The sequence below is a fragment of the Sus scrofa genome, chromosome 3 (assembly GCF_000003025.6).
Source record: "Sus scrofa isolate TJ Tabasco breed Duroc chromosome 3, Sscrofa11.1, whole genome shotgun sequence".
Classification (NCBI taxonomy): Eukaryota; Metazoa; Chordata; class Mammalia; order Artiodactyla; family Suidae; genus Sus; species Sus scrofa.
The window spans coordinates 39,910,157-39,927,593 of NC_010445.4; the positions used below are offsets into that span (position 1 = coordinate 39,910,157).

The following is a 17,437-nucleotide window of genomic DNA, read 5'->3' on the forward strand; positions in this document are numbered from 1 at the left end:
TGTGCTGACCAGGCGTCCGCCCACCCCGAGCGAGGCCAGCCCTGCCCGCATGGGACCAGGTGCTGAGGTCCTGAAGGTCGCAGCCCAAAAAGAGGCCAGTTCTTACTTAGCTCAAGGCCCCTGGCCCCCAGCCACCGGGACCCTGAGAGACCTGGTCCTTCTGGAAAATGCCGTGTTCCCACCTAGGGAAGCCAAAAAAGCCTGGACGGAAAGGGGGGCGGGGGGGGGGCAGCCGTTCCGATGAGATGCAGACAACAACACACAGCCTAGCACGGCTTCCTCAGACTTGGCGAAAGCAGCTGCGATGGAGAGCGTGTCCCAATCAGCGAGGGGCTAGGCGAGCGCTCGGGAGGAGGCGGCCAGCCCGAGGCTGGGCACCCGCGGGCCCGGGGTCCTCCCTGTCCAGACCAGGGCTTTGGCTTCCGGGGAGACAGAGGCCCCGATGCAACCATGGGCTCATTTGTGGAGTCAGTGCCAGACTCAGACGCCCTAGAACTAGCACCCCGATTCCCAACCAGCAAACGTGCACTCACCCGCCGCCCAGGCAGGCCAGGACTGGCCACAACCTAGCACGGGGGCTCCATGACACCGCAGGCCACAGTGACCGGCTTGCTGAGGAGCACTGCTGGCCTTCCCAGCCAAGTGTGGGGTGTTTGCGGCCCTCAGAGGTAGGGCCCTGCCTCACCTCCTAAGGGTGTCTTGGAGCCCAGCATGGTCCACATGGGGGTACACACTCGGCCAGGGCCCAGGTCCACTCCCTGGCCTGGGGGCAGCCGGCCTGTACGCACCATGCTGGTCACAGGCCAGCTCACGGAGCTGCCCCCTACCTCCGACACGAGGCCCGCCCATGCAGCCCCGCACCTCTTGGGCCTCTCGTTGAGACTGGTACTCCGAGCTCTAAAGCTGTCCTTCTCGGGGGTGTCATCAAAAGACAGGAGAACGTTGGAGCGCAGGCCCTGGCAGAACGGAGCAGACCTGAGCCGCACGCCCTCGAGGCTTCCCGCTGCACCTGCCAGCCCCGCCCAGGCATGCCCTGAGCCAGGACGAGCTGCAGGCCCAGGACAAAGGCAGCAACGAGCTGTGTCCCAGAAGCACCCCATCTCTCTTCCCGCCACCCATCATCCTGCTCCAGCCCCGCACGGCCAGCGGCAAAGCAGGTCCCAGCTGGAACACGGGCTGCGGCCTCCGCGGGCTCACCTTCGTGATGTAAGGAACAAAATCTTTCCGGAAGGGCAGGCGGCACCTAATGAACCACATGGCTATGACGTGATGGGCCAGGCACACAATGTACTGATTGAACCTGCAGCGAGACCATGAGGGTGGGCTGGCGGTCCCTGGGCAAGGGGCCGGGCACTGGGGGCGCAGACCAGAGGGGCAAAGGCCACAGGGGCCCACGTGGCGCTCTACCCCGGGAGGCCTGGCTTCGGCAAGCAGCGCTGGCCCGAGTCACGACTGGGAGGGCACTCACTTGGAGGGGTTGGTGTACGGCAGGGAGATGGCGAACACGCTGGCATACTGCTCCGCCGCAAAGTTCCGGTAGAGGTGAGGCAGCCTGGCCAGAGCTGCAACGCAAGGAGACAGCCTGGCAGACGGGCACCGCAGGGATGAGAGTCGCCAGGGGCCTGTGCCATTTCTGATTCTTTTTCTTTAGGGCCACACCTGCGGCACGTGCAAGTTCCCAGGCTAGGGGTTGAATTGGGCTACAGCTGCGGCAGCCACAGCAACTCAGAATCCGAGCCGCATCTGCGACCTACACCACATGGCATGCCAACGCCAGATCCCCAACCCACTGAGCAAGGCCAGGGATTGAACCCGCATCCTCATGGACACTCGTTTGTTGCTGCTGCAGCACACGGGGAACTTCCCCGTGGTGTTTCCGAAAGCCAGTGCAGCCACTCTGACCAGAGCGGGCGGCAGAGGAGGCAAGGTAACCGCCTACCCGGACATGACCTTCGCCCACCCCCGAGCCTCCACTCTCTGCTCCAGGGGCTGGGAAACTACAGTCCCCAGGCTAACGCCCGCCTGTGGCCCCATCTCACGACCCAGGAGCCAACAACAGTCTCCACGTGTTCGAAAGGGTGTAAACACAAAGAACACGTGGTTGAGGCCACATGTGGCCCTTCACGGGGGTAAAGCACTGCCTGCTCCTGCTGCCCACATGCCTGCAGGCCTGCAGAGGGCCAGGTGGGCACAAGGTCTGGGAAGGAAGGGCGCGCGTGGCACCCCACGCTCCTGGGCGAGTAAGGCCCCTCTGAACTGTGCTGCAGGGAGGCTCCGAGAGCCAGGCCGAGGACAGGCACCAGCTCAGGCCACGGAGACTTCCGCGCATCCACACGGACCCTGGAGGGAGAGGTCAGGAAGGAGCGCGTTCACAGCACAGGGCGGGGGCACCAAGGCCCTGAGGCAGCAGAGGGCGGCAGGTCCCAGGTGCCCTCGGGCGGCCTCCCCGCAGCCAGAGGGAGGTCCCAGGGGTTCTTTCGGGCAAGGCGCAGCCCTGGCGCGGGGGTCGGCCCCAGCCCGCTCGCACGCACCCCCAGAGGCACCCAGGCGAAGCCAGAGATGCTTACTGGACAGGAACTCGAGGAGCGGGACGGCCATGCTGGCCGTGGCCGAGATGTGCGTGAGCTTCACCACCAGGACAGGCAGCGCCTTGATGATGACATCCGGCATCTCCACGCTGCAGACGGCCAGCGCCACCACACACTGGCTGGCGCAGCGGTAGATGAGGCCTTGCTCCAGGCAGTACACCATCTCCCGCTGTGGGCCGCACAGACGCCTCAGACCAGGGCCGCCCTCTGCGCCCCGGCCTCTGCCCCCCCGAACAGCCATGCTTGTCTCCCCTCCCCCACTCCAGAAGGTTCTGGAATAGGAGGTTGCGTGCCACCGCCCAGGCCTCTGAGGGCCGAAGCAGCAGAGCCACCAGCAGCTGAGCCCACCTGAGCCCACTGGACAGGAGGGCTGCTCGAGCCAAGGGCTTTCCATGCCTCCCCACAGGCCCACACGGGCCGGGGCCCGGCTCCCCTGCCCACCCTGGAGGCCACCCTGGAGCCAGGACGCCATGGGCCCCTCACCCCTTGGTTCTGGAATCCTCAACTAATTGGCCTTATTGCAAGGGGAGACGCTGCCTAACACAGCAAGGCCACCAGCCCTCCACCACCCGTGGGCAGAGTGCCTCAGGACGGCAGAGTGGCTGTGCCCAGCAGGAGACAAGGGCCGGCTCAGGCCACCGAAAAGCACCTGGTGGCGTAAGCCCCTGTGGATGGTTCTGATGTTCTGTAGCCAGTCCCGTCCCTCAGACTCTGGGCCTCCAGGGTTCTCAGGGAAACGTCGGCCCCGTAGGGCTGGCCACCCCTCGGGAGCTCAGCCGGTGAGAACCAGGCCAGGCCGCAGAGCAGCCGCAGCCAGGCTCACTCCAGCAGTCGGGGCTCTGGCAGGTGATGAGGCGTCGAGAGTCCCCGGCAGCACTTTGATCAGGAGCACGGGCTCAGGGCCCAATCTGAGTCCAGTCCCCCTGCCTAGCCATGACCCCAAGGGGGCCACCCGACCTCCCCAAGACTTCTGTTCCAGTATCAGTGAGGGCAAAGTGACAAAAAAAAGGGTCAGGAATTTGAAAGAGAGAGAGAGTAAAGGTGACAGCTCACTGCAGGCCTCTCACCCAGCGGTGTGGAACAGAACAGACACACTGGGCAAGGAGCTCCCGCTGGAGCACAGGGGGAATGAGTGTGACTGCTAGGCGTGAGGATACGGTTTGATCCCTGGCCTCGCTCAGCAGGTAAACGATCCGGCACTGCCATGAGCTGTGGCGTAGGTCGGCCAATTAGACCCTTAGCCTGGGAACCTCCATATGCCGTGGGTGCAGCCCTGAAATGACAAAAAAAAAAAAAGAAAAAGAAAAAGAAATGACTGGGCGAGCTCTTGTGCACCTGATGATGCCATGGAGGCAGACGAAGTGGGAGGCCCTAGGCCCAACCGCCCTGCCCCGAAAAACAGGCCCAGCTCTGCCCAGCAATGTAGCACCCATCCCAAGCTGTAGCAAGGACAAGCCAGGCAGTGCCCCTCAGAAAGAACACGGTGCTGCTGGTGGAGAGGCACCCAGGTCCTGCATTAAGCCCACCTCCCCGCCCCCTGGGAAGAGAACCGAGGAGCCCCAGTGAGTTCAAACGTCTGCGCTCTCAGGCTGAGCCGTGGCTGCACGGGGAAGCAAAGCCCCTGGCCTCACAGCCACCCAGGCTATGAGGAAGCTGTTGGGCCATCTGGCTGAAACAAACATCCCAGGGGCCGAGCTTTCAAAGCTCAACCACCCCTTCCCGTGGGGTACCTGTCTGGTTTTGTCCAAGTAGTTATGGTACGAGATTAATGCCGTCAGCACGGGAACCACAGCGAGATGCAGGTCGGTTCTGGAAAACCCTTCCGGGGTGCCTCGGAGCCGCTCAAGGGTCTTGGGGCCTGAAAGCTAACAACCAAGGCCCAGATGTGAAGTCCTCCCTGGCTGCCAGGTCACATGGGGTGGCCGGGGGACACCAGGAGAGCTCTGAGAATGCAGCCGAGCAGGAAAAGGGATGCAAAGTCCCGAGACCTTCCTACTTCCTTCTGCGGCCCGCCATCTGCCTGCCTTTCCAGAGAAGCAAAGGATCCCACCCTGAGCTACTGGGGAGACAGAAGACGGAACCCATGTCTCGGGAGCCCGGAAGGAGGAGGAGGAGCAGGAGGGAAGGAGTCACAACTCCACACAGCCCTCCAACCCGAGAGCCGAGAGCCAGGGTGGGAGCACAGAGGCCCGGAGGCGCCATCCACACTGCAGACAGGACGGGCCACACTGCAGAGAGGACCACGGCTCTGGGGTTGGCCTCGCAGGCCTCAGTGCAGGAGCTGAGGCCCCCAGACCCAGGGCGAGCGGCGCGGGGCGGGGCAGAGGGCGCACCATGGAGCAGAGGGCGGCCGACAGCTGGTCCACGCTGCAGGGCGACGTGAAGGTGAGGACCTTGTAGCGGAGCGACTCGGGCAGCTTGCTGAGCACCAGCCGGAGCACCTTCCAGTCCGTCTCCTGCCGGACGAGGGGACGCAGGGTCGGCACAGCCGGCACAGCAGCGAGGATCCCAGCCGCCCTCCCCTTCTCCCGTGGTCCCTGCTTCACCTGGAAGCCGGCCGCCCACACGCCTCTCCTCTGGGGGGCGGAGCTTGTGCACACCCGGCCCCCCCTCCCCACGGCCTTGCCCTCCCCACCTCCGCTGGGGGCCCTGGACCCAAGGGGCCCAGACGCAAGACGGCTCAGAAAAGAGGCTATGGGAATTCCCATCGTGGCGCAGTGGTTAACGAATCCGACTAGGAACCATGAGGTTGCAGGTTCGGTCCCTGCCCTTGCTCAGTGGGTTAACGATCCGGTGTTGCCGTGAGCTGTGGTGCAGGTCGCAGATGCGGCTCCGATCCCCAGTTGCTGTGGCTCTGGCGTAGGCTGGCAGCTACAGCTCCGATTGGACCCCTAGCCTGGGAACCTCCATATGCCGCAGGAGCGGCCCAAGAAATGGCAAAAAGACAAAAAAAAAAAAAAAAGAAAAGAAAAGAAAAGAGGCTGCGGAACTGGCTTAAGGGAAAAGGTGCGGGGATTCTCTCGACGGTCCACGGGTCCCGAGTCACCCTGGGTCCAGAGTCACCCCGGGGGCCACAGCAACACGCACGGGGTTGTGACCATCCCGAGAGCCCACCCAGTCTCCCGTGGGGTGACCCCTGCCTATAAACCACACCCGTGGCCAAGAGTCCCAATCCCAGATCCAGGCCGGGTGACACAGAAGCTGAAACTCTGCCTCTCTCTCCAGCGCTTCTCCCTGGGGAGCCCCTGCCGCCCCCTGTCCTCCCGCCTCGGGCACCACCTCCGGGTCTCATCCCAGCTCCGTCCCCTACAGTGGGGAACCTACTCTGCTTTCCGCCTTTGCTCCCTCCTGCCGCTGGAAGATGACCTGCCCCCCTCATGCACCCCCTTTCCATCCCACACAGCCTGTGGGTGCCTCCTTCTGAGGCACGCCCCACTTTCTGTATCTGTCTGTACACGTCACCTCTGCACCAAAACCACCTCCTGGAGGCAGGCATGTCTCCAAGGCTGCACAGCCAGCTTCAGGAGGCGCAGCACACAGCAGGTGTGCAGTGCACGGCTCCAGGGCCACTGTGGAACCTTGGGGCGACAGCCTGGAAACGAGCTGTGACCCTCCTGATATGGCCAATGCAGGGAAGGAGCTGTGCCCCCCTGGGCAGCACCTGTCGCGGCTCCGTCTGACCCAACGCAGCCAGAGGGACCGGCTGTCTCACCTGCTTCAAACACTGCAGAAGGACACGGAAGAGCAGGGAGTAGGGCAGCGAGCCCAGCCGCACGGTGGGGCCTGTGGGCACTGGGCCAGGTGGCCCGGTGGGAGGTGACAGGGGACCACTGGCCTTCTTCTCAGAGCCTCTCTCCGGCTCCCTATGGGACCGAGGAAGGAAGCACTGAGGCCAAGGCCCCCGCTCCACCAGGCTGGGGGCAGACGCAGGCTCCGAGCCGCCAGCCAGCTGCCGTCAGGCTCTGCGGGGACCTGCTCTCAGGCACGGGCAGTCAGGGCAGGCCCCTCCACCCCCGCCCGAGAGCCAGGGACAGGGGAAGGCGCGGCCCCACATACACGTAGTCACAGAGGCAGTAGGGGCTGAACCTCACAACCCCGTCCTTGTTGGGCAGCCCGAGGCGGTGCAAGGAATCGGCCCGCAGCATCAGCAGGAAGTCGAAGGCCTGCAGAGGGAGAGGGCATGACCAACAGAGCAGGACGGCGCCTGGTGGGCCGCGCAGACCAACACGGCTCAGAAAAGGCTGCCTGCTAACGGCACACACGCCCCAACTTCACCGCGCAGATGGTGGTGCCAGGCGGGGAGGCGCGGGCCCCCTCGGCCTCCTCCCTCAAAGCCCTGGGAGGCCCAGACGCTCCCACACCCGTGATGACAGGGTGGGCAGGAGTAGACGTCTCACACGCTGGCCAGGCAGCACTGTGTGGCCCTGGGTACAGAAAGCAGAGCTCTGCTCAGGACGCCTTCACATCCCCCAACTAACGACCCGTCGTTCAGCCGACTCCCTCAATGACAGAGGGCTGCCCCGTCTTGGGCAGACGCTCTGGAAGGGACCAGGGCTTCCACTGCAGTGACCTCTGCTCAACCTGGCGCCAGCTCCCACAGTGGAAGCGCAAACCACTGCTACTGGCCACCGACAGCCTGCAGCATCAGGAGCAAGGAGCCATATGCCCCTTGGAAGTTGGCACGATTCCCCCTCTCTGCCCCCCACCCGGGAGCCACCACAGGACTGAGAGGCACTGCAGGCCAAAGAAAAAGCAGCATGTCCTGGTGCAGCCACAGCGACAGCTGGGGCCACCTGCCACCTCCCCAGCCTGTGGTCACTGCATCTCCAAGCCCAATGCAGTTGCTGGGCACCCCAGGGAACCCACCACGGCCAGCCCTGAAAGGCAGCCATGGCCAAGTGCCTGGCAGGCCCCGTCCTACCTGCAGCCGGATGCTGCTGGCGATGGGCAGGGTGTAACTGTGCTTGTAGTGGAGCTGGAGGTGGCTGACGAGCGTCTCATACACGCGCATGGCGTGGCTGGCGGGCAGGGCGTAGAGCTTGGTCTGCGGAGAGAGAGTGCTGGTCACCGTGGGGCAGGGGCCGAGACACAGCCAGGGCGTCAGCACCTTGGTGCCTGGGCAGAGGCACCAGGGTGAGCTCTGTGGAGGTAACGGGCAGCACCCACCCATCTTGAAAATGTTTAAAACCTTCAGGGCACCAACTACACTCCGGGGCTTCATCCCAGGGGTTTGTTCACAGGCCTCATCCCTCAGTCTTTGCAAAAAATCAAAAGACCACATCATGCACAGGGAGTCGGTGAATAAATCACGGGGTTCCCCCACGGGCGCACTTCGTGGCAACAGGACCAGAGATCCCTGTACACTGACAGGGCACCTCCTTGACGCCACGAGGCGAAGCGGGAGGAGCCGGGGCAGAGCCAGGCACCAGGTGTGCTCCGTGAGGGGAGGTGAGCTGCCATCCCCCTGCCAGCCCCTGCCACCTGACCTCTGCAAGGTCAAGGGCACCTCTCGGACACACAAGACTGGGGAGCAGGTCTAAGAGCCCTCGGTGCTGCCAGCAACCTTGGTTTTGGGGGTTGGCCTTGGAGCCTTGGAGGAGAGCAGTGAGCGCTTAAAAAAATGCATCGCTGTTATTCTTTTTCAAGAAAGAAGGATCCACAAAGCTGCGCCTCCTTGGTTCAGTGTAAAAGCCAGCTTTCCACGCCTGGCAAGGCACAAGCGACGCCAAGAGAACAGAGAGGACTCGGCAGCCGCTGCTCTGCCCACCCGTTCCTCTCCAGAGGTGCACAAACGGCCAGTTGGTACAGGAAAAGGCGCTCGTCATTAATACCCAGGAAAAGGCAAATCAAGGCCACGCGATTTCATGAGTTCCCTTGCGGCACAGCGGGTTAAGGATCTGGCGCTGTCACTGCGATGCCGTGGCTGAGAACCTCTGCATGCCACGGTGTGGCCAAAAAAAAACCCCACAAGATTTCACACCTATTACCGTGGCAATAATGAAAACACAGAACACAAGGAGTGTGGGGGAGGACATGGAGGAACCGGAACCTCAGCCACCACTGCTGGGGGGCGAGATGGAACAGACTGTGAAACCGGTATGGCAGCCACTCCACCGATTAAACAGGATCATCCCCTGACCCAGGTGAACCTCCAAGGGAGATGAAACACACGCCCACACAGAAACGTGAGTGTTCACCGCAGCATGAACGCCCCACAGCCAAAAAGGGGAAAGGACCTGAGTGTCCGTCAACTGATGAACGGACAAGCAAAACACGGTCTATCCCGATGGGAAAACACCAGTCGTAGAAAGGCAGGAACCTTGTGCTGTGCACCAGCACGCACGCAGCACGGACAACCCCTGAAGACACGATGCTCAATGACAAACGCCAGACACAAAAGGTCACACAAGCACGGTTCCGTTTCCACGAAATGCCCAGATCAGGGAGTTCCCGTTGCGGTGCAGCAGAAACGAATCTGGTTAGTATCCATGAGGACGCGGATTCAACACCCAGCGACCTCGCTCAGTGGGTTAAGGATCCGGCGTTGCCGTGAGCTGTGGTGTAGGTCGCAGACACGGCTCGGATCTGGCGTTGCCATGGCTGTAGTGGAGGCCGGCAGCTGTAGCTCCGATTGGACCCCTAGCCTGGGAGCCTCCATATGCCGCAGGTGCGGCCCCAGAAAACAAAAAATACAAAAAAAGAAAAAGAAAAAAGAAAGAAATGCCCAGAATAAGCAAATTCATAGAGATGGAGTTCCCTTATGGAGCAGTGCATAAAGGATCCAGCATTGTCACTGCAATGGCTCAGGTCACTGCTGGACATGGCTTCAATCTCTGATCCAGGAACTTGAACACGCTACAGGTGAACCCAAAAGAAAGAAGAAAAACGTTTCCTAGTAGATGGAAAGCGTATCCGTGATCGCCAAGGGCGGGGGTACAGAGGGGTGGATGGGAGGGACCGCTCATAGGCCTGGAGTCGCTCAGGGTGACGAGTGGTTTTCATGACAGCGGTGCAACCCTGTGAGTACCAGACAAACCACGGATCCCTAGGCTTCCAACGGGGATCTGGGCGGTGTGTGAACTGCATCTCAATAAAGCTGTCCTTTAAAAAAGACGGCACAACCGTGGGGCCAGAATGGACGGCAGCCCTTCCCATCTCGGCGGCTGTGGTTGGAGCTGAGGGGCTGGTTCTGGCACAGATCAGCTCTGGCTGGGCCGCACCCACCCTGCGAAGAGCTCTGAGCCCCGCTGGGACAGCGAGGACCGCACCCGACACACTCTTCCCCTCAGGGAGTGCCGCATCTCCTTGGAGACGAGGCCCAAAGGGCAGCACTCGCACGAGACACGCTGGTCGTCACCCCCCACAGAGCAGAGGCCCACCTGCAGGATGACCAGGAGCCCCAGGACCGCTGTCTTCACGTCCTCCAAGGAGGCCGAGTACGCCGCCACGTCCCTCTCCTCCAGCTCGGGGGGTGGCGAGAGGGAGCGGGCAATCACCTACGGAGAGAAGGCCTCTACCCACTCATTAACCTTGCGGCTGCCTCGCAGCACGCGGACATCCCCAAGCCAGGGGGCGGGTCCGAGCCAGAGCTGTGACCCTCGCCACAGCCGCGGCAACACCAGATCCTTAGCCTGCTGTACCAACCTGGGATTGAACCTGCGTCCTGCCACTGCACCACAGTGGGAACTCCAAAAGACCTCTATTTAAATTAATCCCTAGCTTTGGGGAGTTCCTATCACGGCTCAGCGGTTATGAACCCGACTAGTATTCATGAGGATGCGGGTTCGATCCCTGCCCTTGCTCAGTGGGTTAAGGATCCGGTGTTGCCGTGAGCTGTGCTGTAGATCACAGATGCGGCTCAGATCCCATGCAGCTGTGGCTGTGGCGCAGGCCGGCTGCTGCAGTTCTGATTCCACCCCTACCCTGGGAGCCTCCCTATGCCGTGGGTGTGGCCCTAAGAAGCAAAAAACAATCAAATAACTAAGTAAATTCGCAGCTTTGGGCTCCGTGAGGCAGTGAATAAATAGTAGACCCAATGTTTTCTATCAGCAAACACCTTCTCCTTTTTTTCTCAAAAGGAGAGGCCCACTCGACCCAAGGCCTGGTTCAAAACCTGCGACGCATTTCAAATAGCGTGTTTCTTTTAATGAGAAGTTGCTGGCTGTGCGGAAGAACGGTGGCCCCAAACCCCTCCCGAAGCCGGCCTCCTTTGCTGACACCAGAGCCCAGGCAGCAGGACACAGTGCAGCCGCCCGCCTTTGCTGGGAGGGAAGCCGCGTCTCTAAGAGACCAGGCCGTCACTCTGCAGAGAACAGAGACAGCGGGTCCAAAGAACACCGCTGCCCCCTGAGCGTGGCCACAAAGAGCGGCCCCACTGGCAGCCCAGGCCCCAGACGCAAGCGGCCCTCACCTTCTCAATGATGTCCAGCAGGCTGTTGAAGTGGTGGGTGTGGCAGCCTTCGGCCAGGTCCACCAGCAGCTGGGTGGCAAGCTTTCGGACCTGGTGGTCTCTGTCCTCGGGGATGTGGGAGAGCTGTGAGATGACCACCGAGTTGATGAGCTCCTCCTGCAGCAGGCACGAGGGCGCGGGGGTGAGCAATTGCCAGGGAACGCCATCCTCCAGCCAGGGGACCACCCGCAGAAGGGGCGGGCGAGGGCCCTTCTAGGGCACCCTGCAGGGCCCCCTGGCTCAGGAGAACAATGGCAGCAAGACGGTGGTCCAGCTGGGGCACAGACCCACAGGCCCCACTCAGACGTGATGCAGCAGTGAGGTCCCCACTCACTCTGTCACTCAAGGTCACAGGGAAGAAGGATCTGATGTGAAGGCGCCTCTGTGCACACGCCGGGGGCAGGGAGAGCTCGTCCCTACAGCACAGGGACCCTGTGACCAGGCAACACGCCGGGCACCTTCCCAGAAAGCAGGACGAGGGCCCCCCACCACGAGGGCCCCAGGAGAGCTTCCTGAAAGACGCAGTGCTAAGCTGGACCCCGAAGGAGAGCGGACTCCCAGGACAGAGAGGCAGGGCAAAGGATGGCTGCCTGCGGAGAGGGCAGGAGGGGAGATCCTGGCGGGGCCGCCGGGAAGCATGGGGAGACACGCGGAGCCCGAAGGCAGCTCTCAGCACAGACCTCGCGGAGGATGGAGCAGAGGGAGAGAGAGGCAGCAGAGACAGGCAGGGCCTGGAGCCACCCCACGGACCAGGCCAGGCCAGCCGGCTTCCCTCCCTCCCTCCACGCCCTCCGCCAGGTTACAGGGGGAGTGTGGTCACAAAAAGGCCTGGGCAAGACGTTTCCTGAGGGCAGGGATGGCACCCTCCTGGACGCAGCCACAGGACTGGCCGAGGGCGTGGAGGGAGGGAGGGAGGGAAGGAAGGGAGGAGTGAATGAAGGAGAAAGGAAGAGAGAGGTGGAGGGAGGGAGGGAAGGGAGGAGGGGGGAAATGAGGGAGGGAGAGGAGACCGGAGGGGGGATGGAGGGGGGAAGGGGGAGGGAGGGAGGGAAGGCGGGGAGGGAAGGAGGGAAGGTGGAAACAGAGCCTGCTGAGAAAGCAGGCCCCCCAGGGGCTCCAGCAGGCTGACCCCAGGAGGCTGCAGGCCGGCAGGGGCGAGCCGCACCCACCAGCCCAGCCCTGGCAGCCACTGGCAGGGGCTCCAGGCCATGGCGGACACGCACCTCGTAGAACTGTTTGTTGATGAGCAACACGAAGGACAGGACGTCCAGTACCTTGATCCGCACAGCGCTGCGCGCCTCATTCCTGGGGGTAGGGAACCAGCTGGGGCTACGCAGGACACTGCGCCAGTCTAGCCCCCACCGGGCCCCGGCTCCCCTGGCTTCCCGGGGGAACCTGCCCGTAGACCCACCCACCTCACCCAGATTCCCCCTGCCCGGGGCCCAGCTCGGCAAAAACCAGACCCGGAACTGGGCAAAGGGGCAGAGGCCTTAGAGGACTCTGCGCTCCTGGAAAACACACTTTTCCTGCTCAGTGAGAACAGTCGCTTTCGCAAATCAGAGAGAAAGGTGCCGGCTCAGTGTCCCGGACCCGGCCTGCAAGACAGTCACAGGGACAGGCAGGCCTCCGGAGAAGTCCTACCTGAAGAATCGCTCCATCAGCAGCTGCAGGTTGTGAATCCAGCCATCCTTGGCCGGATGGATGGACTGGGCCCTGTAGGTTATTAAATTTAGGAGTGAGGACTCCTGCCAAAAGACAAAGACCTGGGGTTAGCGAGCTGCCCCTCCAGAGGGCTGCTTGTAAACGCTGCCCCACGCTGCTGGCCCAGGAGACCAGCCATGCCGAGGTCCCCGGAGGGAGCCCACACAAGAAAGGGCCTGCATCAGGCTGAGCGTCTCTGGCGCCAGGACCACCTGCCACCTGGGGCGCCAACCAGGACCTCCCTCAGCACAGGCAGAGGAAGGGGACGGGCGGGCTGTGCTGTCACCCCTCGCCGCAAACACACGTGCTTTCAGCTTGCCGATGCCCGCAGATTTCCCCGCAGGAGCACAAACTCTGTGGAGAAGCCAGCCCTGGTCTTCACTCCAGACCCACTCAGCCAGGCCTCCCGGAGCTGAGCAGCCCCCGCCAGGAACCCAACCTAGTCCAGCCTCTCGCCTGAGCCCGAGGCCCCGCAGAGCCGGAGGGGTGGGCTTACAGGCCTCTGGTCCGCATATCTCTCAACGAGCTCGAAGTATCTCTCCTGAGAGCCATGGAACTCGTTCTGATCACACAGCTCCTCCACTGTGGTCAGCAGGTCGTGGACGATGGCTGTGAGTTCCGGACTGTCCAGGCTCTGAAACGCCAAGATGCAGTTACACACGAGGCACTTGGCATGAGTCCGCAGCTCAAAGGAGCCGAGTCCAGACACCCCCGGGCCCTCCCGCCAGGCGGGGTTTCCACGGGCAACTCCAGGAGCCGTGACTATGCCCACGCCACAGACTGCCACGGGCCTTCTGGAGTTTGCTCCCAGCCCGTCACTCCAAGACAAAGCACTACCTGACCCGCTGTGAGCGACAAGGGCCTGGCCCAGCAGCCTTCCCCAGGGGACGAGGGCACAGGCACTACCAACCCCCAGCCCTCCTCAAAACATCACACGTGTTGCTTGGTCCCCTCCCCTTTCCCCACTTTTCCTTTCTTGGTGGAACATGATGGCTAGAGGGGCCTAGCACTGACTATTCTCTTCTCCCAGATGGAAGGTTGGCTATTTTCCTTCCTCCAGGTCAGTTCGGCTCTGATAAAACCCCGCGGGTTACGCTCTGGTGTAACAGTTTCTCTTGACAGTAGAACTTAAGAAGACCAGAGGGTGTTGCTATATTTCAGAGTGATTCCTCCTCTCATCCTGGCCTACAGAGGACTTTTCTCCAATGTTTGTCAGAATTCTCCACTCTTGAGCCTCCAGCAATTTGTATGTTACAATTTCGGCCAGTCAGCCGTGGCGTTGGTTCTCGTGGAGGTGTCAGCTTGTGAATTTCTGCTCTGGTGATCTGTGATTCCCTGTATTTTCTTCTCAGTCTTTCCAATTTTGAGGGGAGCTATCCTGTGGCCTCATTTCTCTTACGGATCTAAGAAGAGTTACCGATTTTTTCGTGTGCTCAGCTCTTTACTTGTTAGAGTGAGTGGCAACCTCTGAGCTCCTTCAGTGAAACTGGAAGTGTGTTCACTTCTTTGCAGTCTTCCCTGTCTGGAGGGTGGAGCACAGGCCTGGCTGCCTTCACACTGCCCACCCCGGTGTTCAGACGCGCCGCCCCGAGCCTGACGGGGCCTCGTCTCCCCTGCAGCCCCTGCACCGGCACGTCCTCCCTGCTATGGTCAATGCCATCCCCCAAACTTACAGCACGTCACCGTTGGCCCTGGGGACCCTTTGGGAACTGTCTTCAGGGTCCATCTGCAGGGCCTCACGTGTCACTGGGCTAGTCACCTACTAGGCATTTCTGCTCCAGCTGATGGAGTGGGTTTGGGGGAAACGGCCGTCTTCGGGGATGGTGAGTCAACACCACTGAGAACCATCAGAGGACAGCCCCGTGGTCCCCCCTGCGCCCCCGGCCTTCTCGCCCACCTCACCTGGAGCTGCTGGAGCAGGCGTTCAATGATGTTCAGCAGGACGTCCCAGGTCACGGCCTGGAGCTCCCGCCGGTACTTCTTGATGAGTCGGGTTATGGACAGGACGATCTCGTAGGACACCACCTCGTTCGGACAGGTCATGGCCTGGAACAGGGGCCCCGGGCCCCGCAGCGGTCAGAGAACCCAGCACACCACCCTGGGAGCCTAGCGGAAGATGCCTCGCTCCCACACGTCCCGCAGGCCACACGCGCGCTCTCTCAGAGGTCCCATCATGGCTCAGGGGTGAACGAATCTGACCCGCATCCATGAGGACACAGGTTCGATCCCTGGCCTCGCTCAGTGGTTTAAAGGACCCAGCATTGCCATGAGCTATGGTGTAGGTCGCAGACACAGCTCGGATCCTGAGTTGCTGTGGCTGTGGTGTAGGCCGGCAGCTATAGCTCCGATTCAACCCCAAGCCTGGGAACCTCCGTATGCCCCAGGTGCAGCCCTAATTAAAAAAAAAAAAAAAAAAAGAGGTGCTATCTTAGGAGCCCAGAAATGTGGTTCCTGGCTCCAAAAGGCCTGATGGAGCCAGACCATTCCCTTCAAATTTTGGGCCCCTGGCATCCTGGCCCAGGGAACCTGAAAGCTACCCTGAGGCAGGCAGTGCGCAGAGAGCACTCCCCCCACTGGCCAGGAGGTGGAGTGTGGCAGAAGGACCGGGACCGGACGCCGTGTGGAACCGGGACAGGACCAGGCTCGGCTGCTCCTCTGGTAAGCTAAGGATGGTGTGACCGCCCTAGCTCAACAGGGGCCCTGAGAGCAACACGAAAACATGCAAACAAAGTACTCCAAGGACTTCCCACCATGGCTCAGCGAAAACAAATCTGACTAGTAACCATGAGGATGCAGGTTCGATCCCTGGCCTTGTTCAGTGGGTTAGGGATCTGGCGTTGCCATAAGCTGTGGTGTAGGCTGGCAGCTGTAGCTCCAATTTGACCCCTAGCCTGGAAACTTCCATATGCCGTGAGTGCGGCCCTAAAAAGACAAAAAAAAAAAAAAAAAAGGAAGAAAGTGCTCCAGGAGTTCCCGTTGGGGCTCATCAGAAATGAATCCGAGGAGTTCCCGTCGTGGCGCAGTGGTTAACGAATCCGACTAGGAACCATGAGGTCGCGGGTTCGGTCCCTGCCCTTGCTCAGTGGGTTAACGATCCGGCGTTGTCGTGAGCTGTGGTGTAGGTTGCAGATGCGGCTCGGATCCCGAGTTGCTGTGGCTCTGGCATAGGCTGGTGGCTACAGCTCCGATTGGACCCCTAGGCTGGGAACCTCCATATGCCGCAGGAGCGGCCCAAGAAATAGCAACAACAACAACAACAAAAGACAAAAGACAAAAAAAAAAAAAAAAAAGAAATGAATCCGACTAGTGTCCATGAGGACATGGTTTAATCCCTGCCCCCCTCAGCGGGTTGGGGATCCAGCATTGCCAGGAGCTGTGGTGTAGGCTGCAAACACGGCTTGGATGTGGAGTGGCCGTGGCTGTGGCTGTGGTGTAGGCTGGGAGCTACAGCTCTGATTGGACCCCTAGCCTAGGAACCCCCATATGCCGTCGGTGTGGCCCTAAAAAGTCAAAAAATAAAATAAATAAAATAACGTTCACTTGTGAATAAAACCTTCCAAAGCCCACGTCAGATCCCTGCTCGCAAAGCAGGTGAGTGGACCCGCCACCTCAGCCCACAGCAGACGCGCCCGCCCCCGCCCCCGCCCCCAGCGGCACGGCCTCCGGGTTACCTCATAGAAGGACGGCAACACCGACGTCGGGGAGTTCCTGAGCGAATAGAGCCGGTGGGCTCCCCACAGAGCCATGCCCACAAAGAACACGGCTCCCCGCAGCAGCGGGGCGTCTTCCATGAAGGCCCTGAAAGCACGTCCCCAGGAAGACAGGGAGTGAGCGGGGCCCGGCCCAGCCTCAGCCCGGGCTCCTGCCGCCTCCCCCAAGGTCCCTGTGCTGGCGAGGCAGCAGCGAAGCTGGGGACGCGGGCTCAGCAGCAACCACCTGACTCATTCACACATTCGCTCAGCAGGCATCCCTGCCTACCAAGGAGCCACGCTAGACGCCAGGGCGCAGAGGCCAAAGAGCGAAGGCCCTTGGCCCGCGGCGCTGAAGCCCAGGAGGCACAGGTGTGAACCAGAGGATGGCGCAGTGAAGGCCAAGGTTCCAGCTGAGCCCACAGCTGAGGAGGGAAACCACGGGGTACGAGGTCAACCTGCTCAGGGCATCAGGAACCTACCACACGACAGGTCAAGAGCACCTGGGGAGCCTGGACCCAGGCGGAAGGACGCCCAACAAGACGAAAGGTGGGTGGCAGAACGGAGAGCGGCAGAAGGGAGGCTGGAGGAATGGGAGCCTCACTGCCCTCCGGTTTTTATCCCAACGGCGCAAGGAGCCAGGGCGGCTCCGAGCCAAAGGGATGGTCAGATCCGTGCTGGGAAAGGGGTGCACAGCTGCTGTGGGGGAGCGGACTTCAGGAGGCCGAGAGGGCGTGCAGGAGGGCAGGGAGGAGGTGGGAGCTGGCAGGTGAGGACAGAGGAGCCACCCCGGCACAAGCAACACAACCTGCGACAGTCTGGCTGTGGGAGGCAAGGGCCTCGGGACAGGGGTCTGGAGAGGCAGCCCCACGGGAGGAGGCCTGAGGGAGGGTCAAGAGCTCAGATGCGAACATTGCGACTCTACTGGCAGCAGCAGAAGGAGAGGCGACCAGGAGGCCCAGGGCCTGCTTCTGGAGCAGCCCCACGGAGGGAGCACCCGGGCAGCCCGA

General features: G+C 61.7%; 1 protein-coding gene across 14 annotated transcripts in view; it reads right to left on the minus strand.

The window, feature by feature from the left end:
- Positions 1-17,437, minus strand: part of TSC2 (tuberous sclerosis 2) — a 36,656-nt gene that overhangs the window by 11,233 nt on the left and 7,986 nt on the right. For all 14 annotated transcript variants that reach the window (XR_002342449.1, XM_003354670.4, XM_003354671.4 and 11 more), the window contains exons 10-25: positions 16,410-16,536; positions 14,641-14,784; positions 13,235-13,372; positions 12,679-12,782; positions 12,261-12,342; positions 10,999-11,154; positions 9,968-10,084; positions 7,510-7,632; positions 6,645-6,751; positions 6,301-6,451; positions 4,922-5,044; positions 4,319-4,453; positions 2,568-2,757; positions 1,469-1,562; positions 1,198-1,300; positions 862-956 (exon numbers count right to left, since the gene is read on the minus strand). Coding sequence is in view for 13 of the 14 variants with exons in the window: in XM_003354670.4 (XP_003354718.1) it covers positions 862-956; positions 1,198-1,300; positions 1,469-1,562; positions 2,568-2,757; positions 4,319-4,453; positions 4,922-5,044; positions 6,301-6,451; positions 6,645-6,751; positions 7,510-7,632; positions 9,968-10,084; positions 10,999-11,154; positions 12,261-12,342; positions 12,679-12,782; positions 13,235-13,372; positions 14,641-14,784; positions 16,410-16,536 (1,989 nt within the window). In the remaining variant the exon portion in view is untranslated. The remainder of the gene's footprint in view (positions 1-861; positions 957-1,197; positions 1,301-1,468; positions 1,563-2,567; positions 2,758-4,318; positions 4,454-4,921; positions 5,045-6,300; positions 6,452-6,644; positions 6,752-7,509; positions 7,633-9,967; positions 10,085-10,998; positions 11,155-12,260; positions 12,343-12,678; positions 12,783-13,234; positions 13,373-14,640; positions 14,785-16,409; positions 16,537-17,437) is intronic.